The sequence below is a fragment of the Gallinula chloropus genome, assembly GCF_964237585.1.
Source record: "Gallinula chloropus genome assembly, chromosome: 2".
Taxonomy (NCBI): Eukaryota; Metazoa; Chordata; class Aves; order Gruiformes; family Rallidae; genus Gallinula; species Gallinula chloropus.
In genome coordinates, this window is record NC_140086.1 from 64,556,385 (window position 1) to 64,583,130 (window position 26,746).

Here is a 26,746-nt window from a genome sequence, read left to right on the forward strand (position 1 = left end):
CCCTGGAATGTGTTGGGTATGAAAATGCCTGGGTTAAATAGAGTATTTTTCTGAAGAGGAGATGCAGTCTGTGGTGGATTTTCTTGTTGTTTTGGAGGTGGGTTTTTTTTGTGCATTGGTTTATTTGGGACCTCGAAAGGGAAAATTCTTTTCTAAAATGAAACCTTACTACTACGTACAGTTCTGGGACAGATGCTTTATGTTTTCATGTTGCTTGGAACTTTCTGACCCCTGAGGTCCCTTCCAACACAGACTGTTCTATGATTCTATGAAAGCAAACATGAAGACAGCTACAGTGGTGTTCTAACATAAGATACTCTTACATTTAAAATTATTACATTTTAAATATTTCAGATTTTGTGCAGCCAAGCACGTTATCTTCCACTGAAAGAACACTTGCTACAATTTTATTTTAGTAATCAGCAAGGGGTTGCTAAGTGTACATAACAAATGGCTTGTTACCTGCAGTGTTGAGAAGAATATTACAAGAAAGTCTCGATAATGTTTTCAGTTCCTTTAGTACCAAAGGAGTCCCGTGGAAAAATGTCCATTTAACCTTATCTGTGTATTCCCCTCCTGCCCCCCACCCATGTATATGTATATACACATATGTATATGAGGGGGAGCAGAAAAAAGCCCCCTGTCCTGGTTCTGTCCAGGCCAGAGTCAACCCCCCATGCAGCCAGCCCAAGTGAGCTGAGTCAGCCTGGGCTGTTTCCACACCACCTGACATCACTCAGGTGATGTCAGGGGCTGGTTGGGGAGGGATGCTCCTGGGTGCCTTGAGGGCGCCTGGAGTGGGGCTGGGTCATCAGGTCAGTCCTTGGTTACACAGTGCTCTGTGTTATCCTTACGTCCATAAGGTACTCTGTATTATTACTGGGTGTAAGTGAAATTTGCCACAAGCTGTTATTGTTCCTCTTCCATGGTGCTTTTGTCAGTAAATGTCCTTATTCCAACCCACAGGGGCTCTGTTTCTCCTCCAGAAGTGAGGGGTGCGTGGTGCTCAGCCTCTTTTTGGGGCTGAACCATCACGTCCCCAAACTAAAAAATATATATATATATATTTTTTTTTTGTTTTCCTATATTTAATTGCTGATTACTTCAGAAGTAAGAGGACTATAAGGTCTTATTTTTCCATGGTTTTCCCTCTCTATTTCACCAGGTGAATAGCTTCTCTATAATGCTCTTTGTATAGATAAAGGGATTTTCCTCTTTTACTCTCAATAGATGCAGCGTCTTCTTCCTTGATGCTGTGGAGGTGACCTCTACTTTTTAATTTGCAAGCAAAACAGAATTCGTGTCAACACAGTCAAGCATTTCCCCCCCCCTGATTACAGTTTCTTTAAAATAACCAAACCAGCAGCGTGAACCTTTTAGAAAACTGCCTTAAGTATGAATGCCCTTACCTTGGCTGATGTGGTACCTAAATAGAAGCTGAAAGGGCTCTTTGGAAAACACAAGTGTAGCTGGGTATGGAAAGAGTGCCTGAATTACAGCCAGCCTGGCCAAAAGGACACGTGTTGTGGATGTTGTTAGGGCATAGGAGCGAAGCATGCTGTCGGGTTGACTTTGCCAGACTGGGAGCTGATTTTACAGTGAACTTATTTCTTTGCTTCAGTCTTCCTGAGTTTGCCTTTTAATTCTGTGAATTAGCATCAATACACGTGGGAGGACATTTTCTTTGGATCATGTGCTAAATTATTCTGAACTGTGTAGAAGCCCTGACAGTGAGACGAGTTGAATGTCTGTCTCCTCATCTATCCCGCTAATGGGCTTTTTCTCTGTGTATTTTTGCACTTATTTGAAGAAGTGGTATTAGTCTTCCAATTACTGTTCAAGCTCGTTGACTGCGCCGGTGAGTAGTTATACAACATGTCTCACTTGCTTCCTTTTTCCCAAGGCAGGACAAGTATTCATTTCTATGTGCAAGTTAACTCTTGAACTGAAATTCAGAGCTCAGGCTACATATGTGCTGAACAGGTCCCTGATAAAGGAGGATGAGAGGCTGCTAGCTATTAAAGAATAGATGTTGTGTTGCTAGCACAGTATCAGGAGACCTGGATTTCTGTCTGGTGCCTCTGAAATGTTGAATCATAGAATCACAGACTGCTTTGGGTTGGAAGGGACCTCAAAGCCAATCTAGTTGCAACCCCCTGCCATGGGCAGGGACACCCTCCCCTAGACCAGGTTGCCCAAAACCCCATCCAACCTGGCCTTGAACACTGTCAGGGAGGGGGCAGCCACAGCTTCTCTGGGCAAATCCATGTAGCATTTTCATCTTTCATCCATTATAGAAAATGGTGCTTATTTTTAAAATAATTTATTTAAGATAAATCAGCCCACATGACCCTGACTGTTCTAGTATAGTGATCAAGTAAATGCATGACCCCTCTTGTCTGGGCTTGTTACCATTCTACTTGCTGCCTTAGTGATCTGCCATACCACCCTCCAGTGTGTTTCTAGTTCAGGGACCCCCACTGTGTCTTTTGAACTTGGAGCAGCTCTTGCCAGGTTTATCGGTAGAGGCATATCCAAATGAGGTGTCTGTGTCTGGTGGGATGTTTGGGGGTGAACTGCCAGGTGGTAGTTACTGGAGCAGAGGGCTGGCAGGGCTCCCTCTATATACCTAAATCACAGAGTGATTCCAGCTGCGGTGCATCCCTGGCTCGTTTAGGTGCTTAATCACATTGCTCTCCCTCTGCTGCTCTTTCCTCCAATACTCATATCTGGACCTCTCTGAAGAAATGTCAGACTGGGGTTCTCTTCTGTCTTTAGGAGCTTGTCTGGTTGATGAGCAGCAATTAGAATTGTGGAACTTGTCCAGCTCTGAGGGAAGGCTTTCCTTCCAATACAAGATGACCGGCAAGCTCTGTCTGATCCAGCTGTGCCAATTTTGGGATGTTTCTGTTTGCTGCCTGCCCCTTTGGCAGAGGTTACTGCTCTCCCAGCCAGGTTGGCAGCATGGACATAGGTATGTGTGCCTGCATCACTGTGTGCTGGGTAACTGATTTGGTGTGCCTGCATGTGTTAGCTCCCAGGATGAGCAACCCAAGCAGCTGTGTGGCACCACGAGTGCCCCACAGATTGGCAGCAATGGGGGATGTGGGGTATGTGATATCAGCCTCTGGGGATAGCCCTGTGGTTAAGCTGGGTCAGCTGTAGTATGCAACTGAGTTGTAACACAGCGTATTGGCACGTGCACGGAGGCTTTGCACTTCTAATTGATTTCCTTCACTTGCTTTCCTGCTCCTGCAAGCAGTTCTATGTGTTATTACAGGGTATGAATTAATTTCCCTCATTTTCATTAGGAGATTTTTAATCTTGGATCAAGTGGTTTAAATTTCATGCTGCCTATCAGTGGCTTTTAGCAGTTGCAGTTGGATCTTGGAAGAGACCAGTTCATTCACATAAACAAGGAAGAAAGAGGAGCAGGATCCTGCTTCTAGTGCTGGTAGATCACCTTCAGATATTTCTGCACGACTGTTGGGTTAGAAAAAAGGCACCATGTATTTGTGTGATTGTTCTGAAGCTTGCTGGGGTTTTTTAGTATCCCAAATTTTGTATAGCTTATTGCCCTGCTGCCCAGTATCTTTTACTTGGTGACTGGGTAAGGCAGATGTTACTGTTCAACTCCAGCCTTTTTTTTTTGTTCATTTGTTTTGGGGATTCCTTTTTGGGTATTCCCTGCCATGTGATGTCATGGCCCCCATAAAAGGGGTCAGGCGGGGAAGGGCGGGTGCAGGTGGAGCACTGGGTCGGTAAATTACCCCCTGTTATCCCTGGTGTGTATGTTCTGCTCTCTGCTCTGGTGGTGTTCCCCTCTCCCTGTGCTGTCCCAGCACACCACCCTACCCCAGCCTGTGGTTCCCTGTTCCGGTTGAGGTGGATGTGCTCAGCTGCTGTCTGGGGCTGATGGTTTTATTTTTGATGGTTTTATTTTTAATGTTTTTATTTAATGTTTTAATTTTTTTTTTTTTAGAACAGTACCTTCTATTTCTTATATTTTCTTCATTGTTTTCAGAGACTCTAATTTTCTTCTGAAGTTCCAAAATGTTCCTCTCCTCTCTAGGAATTAGCAAATCGAATGCAAAAGAAACCAGTGTGGTTTTGTTGGGTTTTTTTAAGTTGTTGTTTGCCTTGTGTTTGTAGTTTCTCCGCATTTATTTATTACAAGGAAACAGAAAACAGTGCTTGAATCAGTTTTGCAATGGAGCGTTAGGTTAGACATAGAAATCACCAGCGTATATGCACTGCAAGGGGCCGTATTTTGAACTAATAATCCGGAGCAGAACAGCACTGTCTGGTGGGAAGGAACTTCGGCTTTGCAGCCATGTATGTTTGCTGCTGAACAGCTGTTTGTAACATCAACAGAGCCGGCCTGGCTGATCAAAGGGTGTTGCACTGTGAAAGTGACCTGGATGGGAACATATTCATATGGTTTTGTGTTGTTTTTCATTCCTTCCACGCACGCAGATTCCTGGCTGAGATCTGCTTTTGTCTTGTTTGTTGGTTTCAGGCTTTTCCGTAAGAATTATTTAGTGTCCCAGATCTGCCAATTACAAGCTTCTGGAGCTGTGGGCACAGGAGCAGAGAGGGGTGAACCTCCAGGCAGAAACCTGGTCCAAATAGCACTGAAGCAGCTGCAGACAAAAGGGCAGGCTGTGCATTTGGTAACAAGAATTGAGCGCACTGGGATTGAAATGTAGGCATATGAAAGGTGACAAATTTAGCCCAGGGTAAACTTGCCTTTGGGAAAGAGTTCAGTCCCTAGTGTGTGTCAGGTGTTCACAGATTTTTAAAGCAGGACAGCTTGACTTGGCACAGGTTAACCCTTTTGTGGATCTGTCTGTTATTGGTGTCTGCAATCCATATATGTTTGGGTTTCTCTAGTCACATGTTTCCACTTGGGGCAGGGAGCAAAGCACCAAAACTGGGTGAAATGTTGAAGGTATGGTGCATTTCTTCTGGATTGCCAGGCCTGGATGAAACCATGGCACTGAAGAAAATGCTGGACATCAGGAGATTATGGTCAAATCTACTCTTGCTACACATGAACTCAATAGCCAGGTTCAAACATGGTTGGCATGAGGTGATGTCAGGAAGTGGAGCATGTATCAAGCATACTGGCTTACTGAGCATGAGGAGAGCAGCCATCATTTGTAGGCAGTAATATAGCCCAGCCTTTCAGAAGCATTTGACTTGAGCAAGTGCAATCTTTCTTGTTTCTACATAGAACAAATCTTCCCAAGCCGTGATTGAAGAGGCTGGTCAGCCTCAGCCCAGTTCTTCAAAGTTCTTCAGTATCTGTATGTTGCCAACAAGTAGTGACTTCAGACAGCATAAATAAACATTGCTGTCCTTACCCATGAAGGTTTGGGTGGAATGTTGTAGTCCTTGGACTGGCAATGTAGACAGAAGGAAGGAAAAAAAAAAAGTGAAAAGACTGGAAATTGAGTGAAGAGAAAAACCCCACGTTATGGATTACCTTCACGTTTGCTGCTTCTGTAGTGTTTTGACTTTGCATTAAAACCTCTTTCCAGCTTGACTGCAAGGAAGTATCCATTTCATGTTCCCTTGCCCAAGAATGATACATAGATTTTGAAAGCCAAGGCTTGGTTGTGTTTTACATCACGTCTCCATTTGGTGACCTCACTTTTTCAAGGTTGCCGAGCCTGTTTGTTTGTGGTGGCTGCAGGCTGCTGCAGCACTGGCCCTGTGCAAGCTCCTGGAAACCTGTGGTCTGCAGGCTTTGACCTCTTTGGAGGGAGTATTACTGACTACCAGTGTTTCCAGACAGCGGTGATTCATTCAGCATGTGTTTATAGTGTCACAATCCTTACGACCAGGGTCAGCTCATAAATTGTGAACCTTGACAAAGAGGGGAAGGCTGTGTTTCCTTAGCTAATGTACTGGGATTCAGAAACTTCATAGGATTTTAATTGATTTGTGCCACGAGTGGGTCAATGATGTACCTTGAAAGCCCTTATGGATTTTCATGTGGCTCCAGGAAAAGTGAAACCGCACCCCCCCTTGCATATTTTAAAGCAAAATTCTTCAGACTTAATTAGCAACCACAACAGACACTCAGCTTCTAAAACTGCTCGGAAGCCTCACACTGAGGAGCTGAAGCTAAAAGCCCTGTGCTGATATTGCTGGATGAAGAAGTCCTGTGGTCTTTGTCATGTCAAGAGTGGCCATAAAGATATATTAATATGAATTTAAAACCCTGGTATTTGGCATCTTCCCTTCAAAGGGCTATATCTACTTGCCTCTGTCACCTGCATTTCTAAATGAGGCCCGAATCACATGGCTGTGTATAGTTATAGCTTGAGGGTGGGAGTGGCCTCATTAAAAATGCACTTTATGATCATCATAATGTGATTGAGGTGAAAAGCTAGTTCTATTTTTTCTCCTAAATGCACTGGGTAGTGTATTTAAAAGCCGTTGCTTTTTTAGCTTGAGCAAAGTAATGTCACTTGGAGCTTCTTTACTCAGCCTGAGTGGATAGGAAGAGTGTCCCTGTGTTTCCACCCCTCACACCCCCACCCACTGCTTCAGGAAAAATTATTTGGTTTTGGTTTTGTGGTCAAAAAAGTTCCCATGCACCAACTATAATAATCAAGGAAATCGCAACTAAAAATGCTTCTTTGAAATAGCTCATGATTAATGTAGCATGGACTTTGTCACTTGTTGGTTTTGAAGCTCTGATGATAACATGTTCTGCTTAAAGTTGTGCTTAAGGGTGTCTATAGTGGACTGAAGGTGTTTGGGGTTTTGGATGGGTTGTTTGTTTTCTTTTTTTTTTTAGGAACTGCCTCCCATAACATAACAAGGACAAATTCTGTGTATAAACACCTCGTGTTTTTTAAAGTAATGGAATAACAAAATAATTGGAAAAATACAGTGGGGAAAAAACTTTGATGCGTTGAATTTCAGCTGAAGGCTTCTCAGGTTTATTAAAGGCAGTGCATCTCCAGTGGTGGGAGAGACAGTGGGTTTTTGGCCGTGCTATTGGACAAGTAGAGAGAGGAGGCCCTGGGACCCTGCACTTAAAGCCATCCTGACTTCTTAAAGTTTTGTCTCTATGAGAGTTTCTCTCTGTTTTCATCACTATCGAGTTGTGTTGGTGGCAAGAGTATGGTGGTGCTTGGGAAAACAGGAGCCTAAAAGGGGTGTGCTATAAAGTGCATCCATGCTACAGTCAGGATAGCTGCTGATTTGTCTTATTCAAGGAAGCCTTAGACTCCAGTAAAAGTAGGATAACTTCAGCAGTGGGGGATTTGGCCTAGTGTGAAAGACCTGCCTATGGGGTGGGGAAGTTGTTAGGCAGTTAGCTCACCTAGAGCACGGTGTTCTGTGCCTCTGCTGGTAGCTGGGCCGTGTTTGTTGCTGCTGAGCTAGGTTTTACCCATTTGCCTGGGTGGGAGGTGCCTTTGGCTGGGCCTTGGCCCATCTGGTGGGTCAGTGCTGGTCGTACCGTGGGCTTAGGCCGTGGGGGGAACTGGTCTCTCCTTGGCCAGGCTGCACTGGCTGCAGTGCAAACCCTGCTAAACCGGGTGGGTACTCACCTTCCTTTCTTATTTGTGGCTCTGTACCAGCTTTTCCTGTCTTAGGAAAAGCTTTAAAAACAAAACACTCATGTGTCAATACCTGTTCTTGAATCAGTGTTCTCTCTAGCCAGGGTGATTTTCAGGGTGTATGCAAGGCCTCTTGAAATTGCAACCTGGCTCATAGGAAGCTGATCCCACAGCTCCCAAGTTGGGGAATTGTACATCCGGATTCCAGGGGCTGCTCCAGCTGCTCAGCCTCCTGTGTCTCCCATACCCCAGCAAAAACTTGTAGAATGGCTTTGCTTGGTCAGCAGAACTTACACAGTTCTGGGAGGGTGGGGGAAAGGCTTGACTAAGGGGAACCGAAGCCTTGGCTCGCTGGGGAGGAGGGCAGAGAGCTGCCTGCAGACCTGCCATCTTAAAAAAGCAAAGGCTTGTTCTCAGGTTTGTGTTCCTTTTTGGCAGGCTGTACCTCCTTAGCAAGAACTAAAAGAATCTGTGAATTGAAGGGCTTGTAAATCATTATTCTAGATTAAATGATAAAGCCCAGAAGGATCTAGTTAACTTTACTCTTTAGTAGCTTGTACTGACAAGCCGAGTCAGTTGTTCAAGTTTGCAGTAGTGAAGTAATAACCTTTTAAAAACTCTCTTCTTTGAGACAGTTGTGTCCTGGATTTGAAGTAAACAATGATTAAGCAGCAGCAAGCGTGTGGCTCAGCACTTACAAAACAAAATTCACCCACCAGCTTGTCCTGAGAAACAGTTTGACTTAGAATTGCATGAAGGTTTTTTGTTTTGGGAAGCAGGCTGAATTCTTTCTGGTTTATTCAGAGATGGTTTACAAACTGTGGGAGTCTTCTGTGTAGCCGGGAGCTGACTCTTCACTGAGTGTTCGGTAGCAACTGTAGCAGCTACACTCCTGAGTCTGAAAAGCAGAATTATTTGTTGCTTTTGTGTACAGTGGATTGTAATTTCTGGGTTTTTTAGCATGGTTCCTGACTTCTTTTGATGTTTACTTTCTGCTTGGCTCTTAGAAATTGATGTTCTTGCCAGATAAATAGGGAGATTTTGTTCCTACGTGCATCTTGTCAGGTTAATATATTGTATAAGAAACTGTTCCAGTTAAACACAGGCCATACTAGTCAGATACACTTAAATAATCCTAACGAAACCAGAGAGTATTAAAAGAGCTTTTATATTGGACAGGAGCATATTAATTTTTAATAATGAACAGCATTAGCTAATTGACATAATATGATTTTTAAAAAATCATCACAAAGTGTACTGACCCTCTATCAACAGGTTTTGCCCAGCGCATGCGACATGTACTGCTTAGGTAGAAGAGAGAGCACGTCACGTGCATGTTGGGAGTGGGGTGAAACCTCAAGTATTCTTTTCAGGATGTTGGAGGCAACGTTGATTTCCTGGAATGTGGCAATTCCTGAATTTCCATCTAAAGGGAAGCCAGATGCAGTCAGCTGTGCCACTGCCCCAAGTCTGCCCCTCCCTTCTAGGTTTTCTCCCTGCAGCTCTTGCTATGCTGGATACAGAATGGGAACTTGGGGAGGAAGAGTGAGCTGGGATTTAGCATCTAGAGCAGAATCTTGTAAGGAACAATATCCCTCCAGCATCATGCTCCTGCACAATGATGGTATTGGGACATTGTTTGTACCTTGGTTATTGAGCTGCCTTAGCTGTAAGAGTAAAGTGCCTGCCAGAGAAGCTCTTGTGTGATTTCACCAGGAGGTGCAAGCTGCTGATGAGCTAAGCTGGTGGGCAGGTGGTCAGCACTGGGTAAGCTAAGAGGATGCCTTGGCCACCTTCAGCTGCCACTGCTTAAATAATCAAGTACAGGAGCTATAGGAAGGAGTTGCATGGTGGGGATGGCAATGGGCAGTGAAAAGGAGGTCTGTTCCAGCCTGTGCAGGGGCAGGGGAGTGATTTGCTCTCTTCTTCCCGCTTCTCAAGGTGTTTTAAAGCTCTGAAAGAAAAGATTTAGCTGAGGGAAAGTGTGATGCACAAGAAATAAAATAGCTGTAAAAGAGATTATCTTTTAAAATGTAAAACAGTCTCAAAAAAAAATCAAGTTTGAGGATTGGGATTATAAGTAGTGGCTTTGAAAGATTTTAGACCACCAAGTGACTGGTTCCACCACTAAGCACCATTCCTTTCTTGAAAGACTGATGGTTTTCATATGTCAAAATTTTAAACAGATGAAGACTTGCAGCATACCTCAAGTGATTTGGGATGAAGTGGCTGTCACAGCTGTGTTAGTTTCAGTGGGTACTTCGTATTCTACAGAGGCTGGAGGTGGAAGAAGGGTTCTGTGGGGAAGTAAAACGAGGAAAAGGAAATCTGAGTGCACCTGAGGAATGCAGTGAGGCTCCTGAAGCGAGGAGCAGATCTTGAGTAATCCCCTTTGGACCTTATGGGGAAGAGGGTTTTGTCATGCACGTGTAACTGGTTTCTTTGGGAAAGGCTGCCTTGGATTGGAGGGTTTTTTCCCTGAACTCTCCACTCATTCATTTGGTTTTATGTTTTGATTTGTCTGTTTCACAGAGAGGACAAAACTGGCTTAATTCTACAGGTTTGTTAAGCTGATGTCTTTCCTTGGCTGAGAGCTAAGGCTTTAAGGGCTGTCCAAGGTCAGTGTTGTAGAGACTGTGGTTTATGGCAGAGAGGATTGAGGTAAATTGTTTTACCATGCTTATTTATTTTATTTTAATATTAAGTAGAGCTAAGTGCATTGCACTCTACTAACTGAATCTTCATTTAATTGTTGATAACTAAAAGCAAATGCGAATGGTTGTATAAGATTTTCTTATAAAACTCTTGCATTATGGATCAAATTGTGTTTCATCTGTCCCTGAAGTTTTTGTTTTGTTTCCTGGCCTTTAAAATTTTGCATTAGGATTGTTTGTGACACAGTTACAAAGAGCCCTACGTCATCGCCATGGAACACTGCAAAACGTTTCATCTGGCATTTGGAAGTGATGAAATTAAAGAAGATAAGAATAAAAGCACTGCAATAGCAAAATCTATTTCTGGCTGCTTCTGCATAGAAACAGCATCATGTGCAGCACACCAAAATGCTTCCGGGCTGTCCGTAAGCCCAGGAAGAGGGAAGGTGTATGGATGCTTCTTACTATTAACACCAGGGTTAAGTAGTGAGAGGGGTTTTCTAAAGAAAATCTTTATGCCCTTTTTATGATGGAGAGTAGTGCAACACTGTAAAAAAACCAAGTCTTGCACTGAAGACGCTGGAGCCAGGGTCATTCAAATTGCAAGTCAGGGTTAGAGCACTGTAAAAGGCTGGAATGTGGGGGAGGTACCTTGCCCTACTGTGGCACTTCCAATTGGGGCAGTGAGTCTGTGTAATAGGTCTGTCCAGAGGAGAGCGGAAGTAGGGATGAAATCTGGAATTAGAGGTATATTAACACTAGTGTACTAGTGACCCATTTATGTGTAAAGCAGATGCAGAGAAAGCAAGACTCCTTTTGGGTTATCTGTCTCATGGCTGAGTTGCCAAGGAATGTACATGGTTGAGCCTGCACCCTTCCTGCTCCCCTCCCCTCCCCCACTGGGGTCAGCCCAGGCTGGATCCAGTGCCATGGTGGGGACTTTTCATGGGTGAAATGCTGCTGCTCTATTTCCTATTTTTATGGCTTAGAGCATGACAAGTCTTCTGGTATTTAGTGCTTTACAGACTTTTTTGTCACGGGGAACAGTGCAGTGGTGAGAGGAACAGGAGGTTTTGCTCTCTGCTGGAGGTTGGCTTGATTTAAGTGCTGTGTTGGACATGTCTCTCAGTGCCTTGAAAACCTCTGCTGTGGCTGACTGGCTGTAAGAACAAGGAAGCCCAGTGTGCACAAATGCCTGATCCTCTGCAAGCAGCTCTATGGTGAATGGAAATTCTGTGTTTGCAGTCTCTTAATCAAGGATATCCCACTCTGCACCATTGGTGACCACATCACAAGCTACTTCGAGTGACAGGAGCTGGATATTGGGGTCACCAGGGCTCCTGTTGCTGTCATTGACAATATCTGGCCAAAGTTCTTCCACTCTCTCAGCATCTTCTGAAATCCCACCTTTGCTGGAGTAGCTGGGCCATTTGCACACTGCATACAGGGTTATAGCAAGTGTTTATATTGCTTCATGCTCTGGATGTTAAACAGGCACAATTTGATTAATGCTTCCTTTACAGACAAAACAGTTCTCAGGGCTAGGACCCCTCACCTAAAGGTGAGATTAGTAATTGTTGGAGGAGCTAATGAACAAATTTGGTTTAGGCAAGAGATTTTGGTTTAATTTGCTGATAAACCTCCAAGCTCATTGTGTCCCTCTTAATCCAGAATTAGGAGCCATTAACTCCATGATTCTCTTTCAAGCTTTGCTGCTGGATTTTTGCCCTTTTGTTTTAGGCAAATCTCTTGGCATGTCGGTGCCTTGGTTTTGCCAGTTGTAAAATATGAACACTCTCAGTTGTCTTCCAGGGAGGACTTACTCATTGGAGCTGCTCTCTGATAGGTAAATAAGCACTTCTATTGAAGCAGTCCTCTAATTTAGTCAGAAAGGGACATTTGAGTGAAGCACTCCGTTGTGCCATCTTGTGGTGTCCACTGTCTTGTTCAGTAAATGAATTTAAAAGGTGCTTCTCTTCTCATGACACACAGCAGATTTATTGCCAGCAGTTCTGATATCTGGTATCTGTTTCAGTTAAACATTGTTCCTCATACCATCCTTTGCCAGGAGATGCCATAGAGAATGATGGCCCATAGCAGATGAGGCTTGAGTTTTTAATGCAGTCTGACACCACCAAGGACTAGTGAAAACCTGTGCACCACGCAGCGTGCTGGCAGCAGGGCAAAGGCAGGCAGGCAGGTAGGTTGTCTGCAGCTCCAGTGAGGGGACCTTGTTGGGGAAGCTGTGGCTGACTTCAGGAATGACCATGGAGAAACAGGCAGTTTGGCATTCTTTTGCCCGGATGGCCAAGGCCCTTACTTGAGGTGCAGAGGTTACCCCCGGCTTGGGCAGGAGACAATTGTACTAATGCAAAACCCAGCTTCCTTTAGTGCTGGGGGTTTGCACTGGCAGCTTAGGCAAGCCTGGGAAAGTGTTCAACTTGGCTAAGGTCAGCTCAGGGAGGGGGAATTCTGGGTTTTGTGCGTGAACTGCACTGATTGTTTCCTGAAGGATCTTCCCCAGCTACACAAGACTGTTGTAGTGCTGATGGATAAACGAAGTAGGCATTGGGAACCAGAGTGAATAAGGTTGGTCAGTGGTATAGAGCCACTGATGGGCAGTGGTATAAAACCACAGATGACACTTTCAAAGTAGCTGAGACCAAATGCTCAGTCAAATCTAGTCTCAGACAACTGAGAGGTGGTCAGGGTTGAACTAGGCTGCTTTGCTGGTGTCAGCACTCTGCAGAGAGACCCGCCGAAGGCCAATGATCCCCCCATTTCAGAAGCAGTTCCTGTTGTGCTAATTGGTCCTCGGAAAGGACCTCCAGGATGTCAGCTAGCCTCTTTGCCTGGGGAGGAGGCTCAGTGCTTTTAACAGCGACCGCCTTGCTCCAGACGGGCTCTAATATCGCTAACGTGGTGCTGAGAGGGGCCTTTTATCTAATCGAACTCCAGTGGCTTCAGGATGGAGCATTTACATCAGGCAGGCAACCCAGGAAATGAGCGGTCGATCCTGTAGGGACTGAGACAACCTTGGGTGCTCTAACGGGTATTGATTCACCCCGGTTTTCACAGAAGCTGTATTAGTGCTGCTGCCTGGCCTCACGCTGCTGCGTATACGTTAGATACCGAACCAGTAGTGGTAATGGAAAGCTGGTGATAGGAATCATAAAGCAACTAATAAGCATTGGGAGCTTAAAAATGGGATATTTGGAATAATAATAATAATGGTAATGAATAATGATAAAAATAGGGATGGTAAGCCATGAGGTATATAATGAAAACCGGTTGTCTTCTGGACTTCCAAGAAATGTCCAAATGATGGATATCAAAATAAGAAAACCTGTCAAAAGTGCTTCTTTCCTCAAGTAAATGGTAATGGAAGAAACTGAAGCAGTTTGAGGCTCACAAAGCAGCAAATGCTGGGAGAAAAAGAAACTGTGGTGGAAGGAAAGGCTCGTAGAGTGTATTTTAAGAGGTAAAATTGCAACAGTTGATCAAGAAAGTACTAAGTTGTTTGTTTGGGCTTTTTTTTTTTTTTTTTTTGTTTACATCCATGTGAAGCAGTTTTCAGCAGGGGAAAAACATTTGGCTAATCCATCAATTTTTTTTTTGAGATTTCAGCAAAGGAAAGTTTCAAAACATCTGTGCTCATAAGTGGAGCGAGCATCACCCAACTTCCCAGGGCCCATGAAGTCCTGAGGTGGTTTCATTTTGGTTTATATTTCATCACACAGCTGTGTATGCTCATATATTTTCAGAAGGGTAGTGGTGATTTTTAAAAGATTTCTTTCATTTGCTTGTGAATTTGAAAAGGCTTTAGAGACAGATTTGGTGGCTGGATTTGCTGTGGTCTGTCTGGCAAAATAGATGCAATTAGCAGAGAGCTGTGTTGCTCTAATGATCTTCCCAAGACTTACTGCTGGGTGGGGTGCCTGGGTTAACTCAGTGCAGTGATGTTAATTTAACTTACAGTGCCAAAATGGGTAATAAAGCCAGGATTTGACACTAAATCATTAATTGCATCTGTATGTTTATGTTTTTGTTGATATACTTGCTGAGAATCTGTGTTCAAATTAATTTTATTTACTGAAACAAATTATTCTGGTAAGCAGAAGATGACCTTGTAGGCCATGAGTCTCTGGAAAAATAATTTGTAGGGTATGTTTTTCATGAAGGTTTCCAAATTGATTTCCAACTTCTAACTTGTTTCATATCCTTTGTGAGCAGTGTAGGGAGTGTTAGGGAATTTGGAGCCATAAAAACATTGAGAAATCATCAACTCAGGTACCTGTGTGTGAGTAGGAATCATTTAACATTCAAATGATGGTTTTGTTTTGTGCTTGGAGAAAAGGCAGAGTAGGAAGACAGACCGAAGCTCCGATAAACTAAGGGTAATTGTCCCTTCCATGGAGCAGCAGCCGGGTTATGTACACAGTGTAAAGCTTACCTGTGTGTGCTTGCTGCTGTCATATGGGTTGCTTGCAAACCTTTTGGGTTTTAAGTGTGGTAAAGCACAAATCCATTCCCAGGTCTCTTTAGCTTGCATGTGTTTACCTTCTGATGGGATCTTTTGAATCAGTGATTAAGTATCACTTGTGACCAAAGAAAATAGCTTGGAGGAATGGGGCTGCAACTCCTTGAGCTGAACATGAGAACGTTTTCTTATCAGAAGACATGGTAGGTTATACCCTGTGCCCAGCTGGCATTCCTGATGTGCTGAGGGCAAAGGAGCACTTTCATCAGCATTATCCCTGGGTAGGGGTCTGCTCCTTTTGGGTGTCTGCCTCTCAAAGTGACTTTGACTGCAACACTTTCTCCTGTGCTTCAGGTGTGAAGTAGGTATGAGAGTGGCACAATCTTTGTCGTAAAAATCATAGAATTGTAGAAGCATTTAGGTTGGAAAAGGTCTTTAAAGTCCAACTGTAAACCTAATGCTGCCAAATCCACCACTTACACGTGCTCAAAAACTGCTAGAGAGTAACTGCTGTCTACCTTTCCCTTTTATTTTAATATAGAAATTAAAAACTCCAGGAAATCTAGAATCTGCCTATTCATAAAACCCATCACTGCTGGATCACTTCTAAATGCTCTAGACAAGCGTGCAATTAAGCACATACTCGTTATTCATGTCAGAGGGATGCAGAGAGACCTGGGACTTCCTTCACAAAAGTAGCTGAGTGCTTAAAAGGGGGCTTGAACTGTCAGTGTGAAAAGCCTCTAGTGCTTCTGCCACGGGCATCACATTTTGCAGGGGAACTAAGAGGGCAATAATACATTGCTCTAAGCCCACAATGTCTGTTTTCTTGCCCGTCCAAGTACTAGTGACTGTGCAGAAGCCAATTTGCAGATGTGGGTGAACCATTACTTGTTCATGTGCTGCAGCGTTACTGAGAAGGAGGTCACTGAAAGCTGTTTGTTTTGCAGCTTATCCAGTAAGTTTTGAGTTGCTTTGGGGTAGAGGCTGCTGTGATTCCAAACGTGAATAAAAATGGTGATGTTAAAGTGCAAACGTGGCATACAGTTTTAAAAAGCTTAAAACAAAATAGCCAGAAAGCAGTAAATTAAAACACATCCTGTCAGAGGTCACAACACATACTCATAGATAAAACTGTGGTAAATGCCAAGTGCCCTCTAGGCCAATTCTGCTATTGTTTAAAAAAAACCCCAACAAACCCAAAAAACTAGTTCTGCTGTTGTCAGGATGGGACATGACTTTTGCAGTAATAGTTGACCACGTCTTCAGTTGACTTTAATTAAAAATTAACATCTCATTTATGACAGTTTCAAATGTAGAAAACTCAATGCCCTTGGATTAGAGGTCTCAAGGTTTTTTGTACCATCTGATGTCATTGACCTGAAATTGTGAAAAGCATTTGACGCTGTTCTCACATGACATCCTTGTCTCTGAATTGAAGAGATGTGTTTTTGACAGGTGGACCACTTGATGGATAAGGAATTGGCAGGGCAGTTGCACTCCAAGAGTTGCAATCAAAAGCTCAAGAATCCAGTGACGAGTGGGGTTCCTCATGGGTTGGTGTTGGGACTGGTGCTGTTTCACAGCTTTGCTGGGGACATGGGCAGTGGGATCGAGTGCAGCCTCAGTAAGCTTGGCAGTGATACCAGGCTGTGTGGTACAGTTGACACACTGGACGGAAGGGATCCTGCCCAAAAGCATCTTGACAGGCTTGAGAGGTGGGCATATGCAAACCTCATGAACCTCAGTGAGGCCAATTGCAGGGTCCTGCACGTGTGCTGGGCTAGTCACAAGCACAACTACAGTCTGGGTGGAGAGTGGGTTGAGAGAAGCCCTGAGGAGAGGGACTTGGAGGTGTTGATTGATGTAAAGCTCAACATGAGCCAGCAATCATAGACTATCCTGAGTTGGAAGGGACGTATAAGGATCATCAAGTCCAACTCCTGGCTCCACACAGGGCCAGCCAAGTCAACCAAGTTCTTCAGCCTGGAGAAGAGAGGGCTCCAGGGAGAACTTGTTGCAGCGTACAGGGTCTACAAGAAAGCTGGAGAGAGACTTTTTACAAGAACAATAATGGTCTTAAACTATGGGAGGGCAGATTTAGATTAGGTATGAGGAAGAAATTCTTTCCTGCGAGGGTGGTGAGGCCCTGGCACAGGCTGCCCAGAGGAGCTGTGGCTGCCCCCTCCCTGGCAGTGTTCAAGGCCAGGTTGGATGGGGCTTTGGGCAATCTGGTCTAGGGGAGGGCATCCCTGCCCATGGAAAGGGGTTGGGACTAGGTGGGCTTTGAGGTCCCTTCCAACCCAAACCAGTTTGCGATTCTGTTATCACTCAAGTTTCATTTCTTTACTTCTCAGACTGGTTCTCCCTCTTCTTGCAAGGAACACGCTTTGTGTCACTCTGCTCATCTGGAGATGGACAGTTACTCAACAGAACTGAGTTCAGGAGGTCCCAGCTCTGGAAAAAGCTCTGCACTTCCTGCAGGATTTTGATCCAAATGTTTGAATGAAGTCTCCTATGGGGTTGTTTTTTTTTTTTGTCTGGAAACAGATGTAACCAACAGTAGCTAATTCTGTAGGCAGATCAATCAAAGCACAATACTGTAGCTTTGCAAAATGAGTCATCCCTCTTTTAAAGCAGCCAGTCTGTGAGGAGGATGTGTAACTGGAGATTGTAGTGATACTGTGATACATCATTATATTTGAATTTGCAGTGACTTCTGAAACACTTGTTGTGTTTTCTCCCCAGTCACTGGTCTTGCAAATCATAGTAGTGTTTTGCTACTGTGCTTGCTGGAGAGGAAATGCAGGTGGTGTCAGTGAGAAATCTTTGCAATTTGACTCTAGAAATGCACCAAGTGTTTCCAAAAGAAAATGTTTGTTTATGATCTCTTTCTATTACTAATAAAGTCATGTTTATCTTGCATATGTTTGTTATATTTTAGCACATCATATGTTCCTGGTAGGACTTCTTATCCTTGCAACTTTTTAAAATGTCACTAAGATGTTCTTGAGAAATTGATTAAATAAATTTCTTCACTACCTCGTTTATAGCTGATCAGAGTGCAGCAGTTTCTTCTTGCGGTCTACTGGATCTGAGCCCAAGTTTGCTTCCTTCAGTGTATGACAGCATAGGGAATTGACACACACTGCTTTTTTTCCTCTTGTTTCAGGATTTGCTTGGAATCTTTAATAATATTATGGATAAATATTTCTTACAAATTCTGTTTTTTTCTTCTTCTTCCCAATAGGTGTTGGCATCATGTCGGGCGTTTCTTTTAACATCTCGGATTCCCACCAAGGTAAAGTCACTGTATTTCTATAAATATTGGTTGTTCTTTTTTAATTTCTTTTTTGTTTTTTAATGGACAAATGTAAGTTGCAAAAACTCGGCTGCATAAACTTAGCATATTTTAGCTGTACTTGTGCATCTGTTCAAAAACATCATAGTTGAGGGATGCTATGTGCATGGTGTTGAGTTAGCGGTGTTTCCATTAGTGTCTGTCTGAACTGTGTTTGTCAGGCTACCTATGCTGCTTCAGAGGCATTTTAACTTACAGAAATGTGTGTGGGTGAAAGACCATATTGGAAACACCACACTGAAGAACTGACATGAGCCTGATGATCTTTGTAGTTGGGACGGTTTAAGTCCAAACAATGGACTTAAATAGGCATAATTCCTTCTAGTGTTTGTTGTGTCGCATAGGAACGTATTTAGGGAGAGAAATTATGTTGAGTTTGTTCAGCTCTGATGTTTTCTGATGATTTCTCTGGTTCACTTCAAAAAGCATCTTGCCAATCTGCTTTATCAATGCTGGTGAATTATTTTTTCCATTCCTGTGACAATTTGTAATGATTGTAGTAGCAGAGGAAGGTAATTTCTGTGTGGATGAAAATGGCTGATGTGGAAGAACGTCTCTTGTCCAGCTTGGGATCAGTGAATGGGAATTTGGCACATGTTCTATCCTGGTTTGTTTTGTGTTTGTGTATATATGGGCTTTTTGGGAAAACTAGGATCAGTAAATGGAACACCTGGTACCAGATTTTTAACTATTGTCACTGGTAAACGTGACTGTCCTTATAATTTCAAGATGCTGACTGACAGGTTGGAGGACTGGAGTTTGAATTTCTGCTGAAATTTGCTTCCCTCAGTTGATTGCCCTGTCCCTGCAGCAGAGCTGTCTCTGGTCAGTTGTCTGTTGGCTTTTGGGTCGCTGCAGTTTTCAGCAGGCTTCAGGGTTTTTTAAGACAGAGTTTGGTTACTGGTTGCATGGAAATATAGAGCAAATTGATGAATAGCTCAGACATCAAAGCAATGGCATTTTCATGGGCAGGTGGTGATGGTGAGCTTGTTAAATAGTAGCAATGACATTGTAATTCATCAAAAAGCTCTGGAGGGCTAGGACTTGTGGTACTAAAGAGAAGCTGTACTTCTAGTTTAGTCTTACAGGCATCTCAAAACTCCTTTTATTAAATGGATTTACATCAATGGAAACTTGTTCTTGTCTTTGTGGAAATCTAGGGTATGTATGCTGTACTAACAGAAGTGTGACTTTAGTGAGAACAAACAGAAGAAAGGTGAATGGAAGAAACTGTTTCTGCTCATGATTTATGTCAAAATTAAGTTTTGAGCATCTGAACAGTTATAAAGATGGTTCAAAATATATTTCTCTTCTAGCAGAGTTAGTGAAATTTAGTGAATTTTCTGAAGTCTTCAGTATTTAAAAAAAATGCTCAGAAGCTTTCTGAGCCCAAGAACTTCCGTATAACTGGCACACAGCATTTCCTAACAAGGCAGCTGAGAACATGCAGCGGACACTTTATTCCTCTGGGCAGCTCTCATGGAGCTGAGTGTGCTGAGACCTGGCCAGTTCTGAGTGACTGTTATTGGAACAACTGATGGCAAGCTTCACCTCTCCTTAAACAGTGCTGCTGAAATGTACCTACTAAACAACAATCAGCATTAAAGGAGTAAAGACTGATTAACTACAGTACCAACTCACAAATATCCTTAGAGCAAGGATATTAATTACAGTGGCCATCTTATAACTTTACAGTCAGGTCCAGTCAGTCCTTTTCCAGTAATCTAGAACTGCTCTAGTAAGGCCACACCTCGAGTACTGTGTTCAGTTTTGGGCCCCTCACTGCAACAAGGACGTTGAGATGCTGGAGCGTGTCTAGAGAAGGGCAAGGAAGCTGGTGAAGGGTCTGGAGCACAAGTCCTTTGAGGAGCAGCAGAGGGAACTGAAGCTTTTTAGTCTTAAGAAAATGAGGCTGAGGGGAGACCTTATCGCTTTCTTACAACCACTTACAAGGAGGGTGTAGAGAGATGAGGGTCTGTCTCTTCCCTCAGGTAACAAGTGATGGGAAATAGTTTCAAATTGCATCAGGGAAGATTTAGGTTAGATATCAGGAAGAATTTCTTTACTGAAAGGGTAGTCAAGTGCTGGAACAGGCTGCACAGGGAAGTGGTGGAGTCACCATCCCTGGAAGCATTTAAAAGGTGTGTAGATGTTGTGCTTGGGGATGTCGTCCAGAGGTGGACTAGGCAGGATTAGGCTGTTGTTGGACTTGATCTTGAAGGTCTCTTCCAACCCAAGTGATTCTGTGAAAGAAGTGACATGCCAGAAGCCTACTTAGTTCTTGCTACAATCTACATAAAATGTAATTGCGACATGAGTAAATGTTGGATGTGATCTCAAGCCCACATATAAGTGTACGAAATATTTGTGGGAGTGTAATTCAGGTTTGTGAACGTATTTTTAATGCCAGCTTTCAGTATGTTTTGATTGAAAAAATGGAAACTGAAATTAGCTGGCTTGGTAACTACAGCTTCTTTCATAGTGTTTTAAGAGGCTTTTTTAGATAGAAAATGAAATTATTATTTCTAAAATCTTGCAAAAAATATTTCATGGTTTCAGGTTTAGACTTTTAGACTGTGTTCTGTATTTTTGCTCAAAGCAAAGTTTCTAAGTAGAAAAATGAACCAAAAATGAATTATAGAGATGTTGCCACATTTCCAAGTGTTAATTCTTGTCAAGAAGATTTTTGCAGAATGAATTATTGAGTCTGGATCTGTGTAAACTTTTCTCAGGAATATTTTTGATTATGTGTGCATACATAAGTTTGCACATACAAAGTATGTTAGCAGAAGCAGAACCTTCTATTTAGCAGGTAAATAATGTGCAAAATAGGGAAGATTTCAATCACACAAACTTTTCCCTAAAAAAAACAACCAACTTAATTGTGGTTTGGGTAAACAGATGTTAGATAGTCTCATATGTTTGTATAATTTAACTAGCCTTTTACTCCTAGATGTGTAGTTTAGCTTACTTACAGGAGCCAATGTTTTTTCCCATTGTGGCCTGAATGAACTGCACAGGGCTGTGTCCCAGCATCACAACAGATTGCTGGTCTTGGCTTAGAACTAAGGCTGTGAAGAGGCCTGGTGAGAAGTGATTGTCTTGCCCTTGAAAACATACATGATGTCAATGTGGGCTCTAGCAAGGTGCTTGTGCTGGTTCTGCCTCTCCTGCCTGGGGTCCCTGTGTACCCTCTTGTTTTGTAAGCAGCTGTGGTGGCACCCCTGTGGTCTGAAGCTCCCTGTTTGCTGTAGCATCCTGTCCCTGAAGCAGAATAAGTGGAATGAAGCACACTAAGGACTCTTCAAAAACTGAAGAGTGAAGTTTGGTCACTAAGTTAGGTGCTGGGTGAGAGGCAGACTTAGCACAGAAACGGCAGAGGGGTGCTTATGGCTGCTGGTGCTGTCAAAGCATGAGGGCAACTGAAGGGAAAAGGATTTGGAGAATAAGCACAAAAGAACAAATAGACAATAAAATTTTATTATTAAATGTTTTTAAAAGGTCTGTCTCATTAACCTCCCCCTCTCCCCCCTCAATTTTAGTGCATTGCAATTCATAACTCTTTTATTGTAATGTTTGGGGGCAGTTTCATCATGCACTATCACTGTTCATGACTGCTTACAGGTTTGCCAGTGAGACCTTAGTGTTTAGCAGCTCCCTTTCTGTCTTACTGCTTTCTGCAAAACTTTTTAACTGGTTCTTGTGGTTGGAAACTGGTACCTCTGTTCTTGACTTGTGCTGTTGCAGCCTTTGCAGATAGGGAGTCTTGAGAGCTGCATCTGGGCTCTGAACCCCAGGAGTCGTTCAGGGTCATATTTTTAAAAGATGACCACAAATACTGAAATAGGATGATGTGGTGCTTTCTGGTTAGCCTGGGGGCAGCCTGACTCTGAACCTAGGATAAGATAAGTACAGGAACCTCTGCAAGTCAAACCAGACTGCTCAGCCACAATGGGTTTAATGCTAAAGGAAAGGAAACGACTGTGCTCATGTCTTGCCCTGTAGTTAGGATTCAGTCCAAGAGGACCGAGTTACGTTTCTGCATAACTCAGATGCAAGTTGCTCGTCTACAAATTTGTGAATTCAGTTCTTAGCATGGTCCCTGTAGCCCTTCTTGGAGGAGAGGATTTTCTGCCACCCCCTAAGCTTCCAGTTGGGTTCAGTACATTGATTCATCCTTCTTCCCTGCCGAACCTGACTGTTGTCTGGATAACCTGCTCAGGCAAAGCTAATGTATTGTTTCCTCTTGTACTTTTGAGATGTGGTACAATGGTCTGGACCATTTATGTATATCTATCTATCTATGGCTTTTTTATATGTATATGTACGTATTAAAAACTGTGCGTTCATGTCCCTTCAACTTCTGTGCAGGAACATTGTTCGCTTGCCTGGCCAGTGTAACTAGTGAGAGTACTGTGTGATGGGATAAGTACTGTAATTAATGATTGTTCAGTCACAAGAGTACACATCAGTAGGGTATTGTATAAATGATGCTTTTGTAGTACCATTTTGTAATAGATTTTATTATAAGCTTATGTGCTTACGATTTGCAGTTAAAGGTCTGGTACAGTGTTTCTGTAACCTCTAATGACCATTTGAATCTAACAAGCAAATATAAGTGTTCCTTTAGCATAAAATTCGATATTAACAAATACTTAGTTACAGAAATTGATGTAAAAGAACAGCAGTCTTGTTCAAGGTTTCTTCAACCTCATTGAAAAGTGTAAGTGCTCTTCAAAGCAAGATGATGTTTGCGCTAATGTGGCGTTTTCTTTTTTAACTACAGCTAGAACTAACTTTTAGCTACTTGGAAATCCAAGGAGTAACTTCCAGTAAACCCGGTCAGGTGAGTGTATTCTAGATAAAGAGATACTTGTTCACTCATAGCTGTATCTGTTCCTGTCAAGGAGGTAATGCTGTAACGTGCGGGTGTACCCATCTGGTGAGCATACTGTGTGTTTGCATTCTGGCTTTCATGATGCTTTATCTTCAACAATAATGATAAGAGTTTAAAAGAGTCAATTTGTGTTGAGCAGTTGGGATGATGATAAGGAATACTTCCTTTTTTCCTGGTTCAGTGTGGTACAAGTTTTCATTTGTCTCGAGAGTGTTTTTCTCAGAGATGATAGAACAATGGCAGCTGGTATGTAATCATCACCACAGAAGCCTGATAGCTTCTGTATTGTATACTATTCTGGTGAAGCCAAAAGCTACTGCTTACATGGCAGAGAGAAGCGGTTTGCTTCTAGCTAGTCTTAGTGCCATTGCCCTATACCACACACAAAATACGCTTGACAGCAGGCTATGTGCCCAAAAAAGTGAATGTCATAGAGGAGGTGCTGAAAAGAAGAATGCCTTTAATACATTTTTCATTCATAAGATGAATGTGTTGACAAGATTTGACAGTCCAATTGTATCAAAGTCTTCGTATGTTTCATGTGTATTTGGCTTTTAAAGAGTTTCTTAAAAACAGGAGCATCAGATGCTTTATTTGAACTCTGAAAAACATTCATTGTGTTTAACATGTCATCTTTTAAACCTGGCTTTTGAAGCTTTTCTTAAAGAAGGGGGGGAAAAGTTCCAGATGCTTACAATTGCAATGAGACATTTAGTAGATTCTCTGTGTTATTGTGGCTTTGTTTAAGGTACTAAGAAACCATGGTAGCTAATGCTAATTATTCCTGGAGGCATAGACAATCACTGCTGTAGCAGGGTTTACAAGGAATTTTCAGCAGCCTTGCTTAGCATGCTATTTTCCTGCAGTATTTTTAAGGTTTTGCCTGTTTACATTCATTTGTGTTTTAACTGTGTGACGTTTACAGCTGAAGGCAGGCAAAGTCCTAAATTATTGTTTATGGGGCAAATGGTATTGTTGTAATTTTCCTGCATACAGTGTGTTTTATCCACGATACTCGAAGGATGTAGTCTTGTGCTAGGCGTGTCTCAGAAAGCCATGAAGAGCTTCCCACTGTGAGATAAGTGAAAAAATTGACAGGCTAATATAGGGAAATGTGTTAATATTGTGACAATGACAAACAGTAGTAACCTGCCCACTCATTTATCTTCAGGGAGAGATGGCAACAGGTTCAGAAAGGAGTTGAATTGGTGGGAAAAGCTGTGAAGATTCTTAGTGTGCTTTGAATGTAATGCAGCCTCTTCAAGGGTTATTCCAGCGAGGACTCAAGATATGAACTGGGAACCAGTTCCAAGAAAAATCAGTCTTCTTTAGAATACATTGCAGTATTCCCTGTCATACTGTCTATCTACACTTCTGATTTATTCCTGATGCTAGGAGCAAGGTTCTTGGTGTGTAAGCTCAGCTCCTCATCTAAAAGAGCGAATGACTTGGACTGCGCTAAATACTCACGTTGGAGAAGACATAAACTTCACATTGCTTTCTGTGATGTGTCAGTAATCTGATGTGGTTCTGAACACTCAATACATAATAGCAATAGGTTACAAAAGGATTTCTCCCCCCCCCCCCCCCCCCCAGCTGAAGCATGTATCCCCCAAACAGTGGGACAGTTATGCTTCCCAAGTTACTGCTTCATCTGAACCAAGGCAATATATTACTGTAACACTTTCTTAAACAGCCTAGATGAAAGCATTAGAGCTTTTCCAGAGGATCACAGCCATTAAAGACTTTTACTTTTTGCTGGAGAAAGCAGGCCCTGCTTGTTCAGTAGTTTCCTGCCAGGCTGCACTGGTGTTCTGGGATGTGTTTCAAAAGAGGACAATGCTGTGAAAAGTTCTTGGTTTTCAGTGTGTCAGCTGAGGTCAAGATCCTTTGAAACTTATATTCCCATGGGAAGCAGGGCACTCTTAGGAAAAACAAAGTTTGAATACACGGGTCTTCTTGTACACTCAAGAACAACTTTCAGAAATTTTACCTGGGGCATTGTCATGTCATGTCTTAAAGAACAGCAGATTCCTACTGGCATGCAGAGCATTCAGCTGGCATTCAAAATGCTCTCCTTTTTAAATGGACACGGGTTAGATGACATCCAGTTCCAGCCCTCATGCCCTTTTATTTACAGTTGATCATGGAAACTGAGAAATGCAGCATCTCCATGAAGATGGCGTCCTCGGAGGATGTGAACGAGGTGCTGGCACACATCGGGACCTGCCTCAGGAAGATATTCCCTGGACTCTCTCCAGTGTAAGTGTCCTTTAGAGCATATCTAGCAGCAATGGATTGTGTGGAAAAGGTGACAAGCCACCACTTTGTGCGTCTCCCCACCCTGACCTCAGAAATGTACCGAGGCTATGAGAAACGCCTTGAGGCAAGCACCAAGCTTTCATGCAGGTACATGACAGAACCACAATGCAGTGGGCTATGTGTGCTCTCTGTAGGTTCAAAAGAGCCTTTGTTTTGAAGGGGGTGATGCAGGTATTTAGTGTCTTAAGTTTTCATTTTACCTTATGGCCTCTCCAACCTCAGGTATAGCTTATGTTCTGGCTTTTTATTGTAATTTCCTCCTTTCTTCCCCTGTAAACAGCTGGGTGGTGGTGGTGGTGGTGTGCGCTTTGTTTGTTTTCCAGAAGTAAAATCTGAGTTGGGAGAAGAGGGAAAAGTTCTCTTTACTTCAGTGTCTGTGAAATGATGCATGTGACTGGGACCCTTGTTCTTCAAAACTGAGCTCTGGGCAGTCTTGTCATATACTTCCCATAGTGTAGCTGGCTCTTTAATCATACATCTCCTTCTACAGCTTTTCAGCTGATTCTTTATTCATTGTTCTTGTCTTCATGTTTTTTTTTCTTGTATCTGCACCTCCAAATGATATCATCGTGCAACAATTCTTGTAGTTTTTCTTAATTTTATTTTATTTCCTCTCTCTGTTCTTACCTCATCTTCATCACACCAGATCATGCAGCTCTTCTGTTACTCTCTTCAGCTCCTGTTTTTCAGCAGCATTAGAGAAAATGGACTGTTGAAAAGAATTTTCCAGGACACACTAATCTTTCAAATTGCATTTTTTTAATGGCTGTTAGATGTGAATGATTGGGCTAAATTTCTGTATTTTATTTTGGGTACGTGTCTTTATTATTCACCTTTCCTGTAGGTGGAGTAGGAAATCATGTTCATTAACTCCGGATGGCAGTTTCTTCTCTTGACTTCCAGTTTATCTCCTTGGCAGTATTATTATCTGCCTCAGTGGAGATCAAGATTTTGCTTCAAAAAGCATACATACAAGGGACTATTTTTCAGCTGGTTTGCTGTAAAACCTCCTGTAAGGATGTGAGGAATGTGGGCAGAAAGAGTAGAGTGAAGAGGGCTGCAAGGCTGGGCACGTTTGCCCGGGCATCTGTGAAGGCCTTGAGACCTGTACATACTTTCTCTGGGCTTTCTTGACAACATTGCTGGAGCGTTTGATGTATCTGTAGGGAGAGCTTGATTCCCAGAAAAGAAATAAAACTTCTTGCTCTCCTCTCAGGTGGCATTGCTTTCCTATCTGAAGGCATTGGAGTTACGCAGGTCAGAACAGGCAAAAGGGGGGGAAAGGGGTTTCTTCCATTAATATCTTTTGTCAGTTCTTTCCTCCTGTTTAATGTAACTCTACAGCTTATGAGGCAATCCTGTAATTCAGAAAAGCAGATCATTTAATTTCTTAAAACATAGGAAGGGGATTGTGTTTTCATTTGAATGCTACCAAACTGCAAAGAGGTATTG

The 26,746-nt window shown here is 42.8% G+C and overlaps 1 protein-coding gene across 2 annotated transcripts in view; it reads left to right on the forward strand.

The window, feature by feature from the left end:
* The window catches only part of CARMIL1 (capping protein regulator and myosin 1 linker 1), a 197,679-nt gene that overhangs the window by 64,742 nt on the left and 106,191 nt on the right, over positions 1 to 26,746 (forward strand). For both annotated transcript variants that reach the window (XM_084280476.1, XM_084280477.1), the window contains exons 3-5: positions 17,965 to 18,015; positions 22,862 to 22,921; positions 25,113 to 25,234. In XM_084280476.1, the coding sequence (XP_084136602.1) occupies positions 17,965 to 18,015; positions 22,862 to 22,921; positions 25,113 to 25,234 (233 nt within the window). The remainder of the gene's footprint in view (positions 1 to 17,964; positions 18,016 to 22,861; positions 22,922 to 25,112; positions 25,235 to 26,746) is intronic.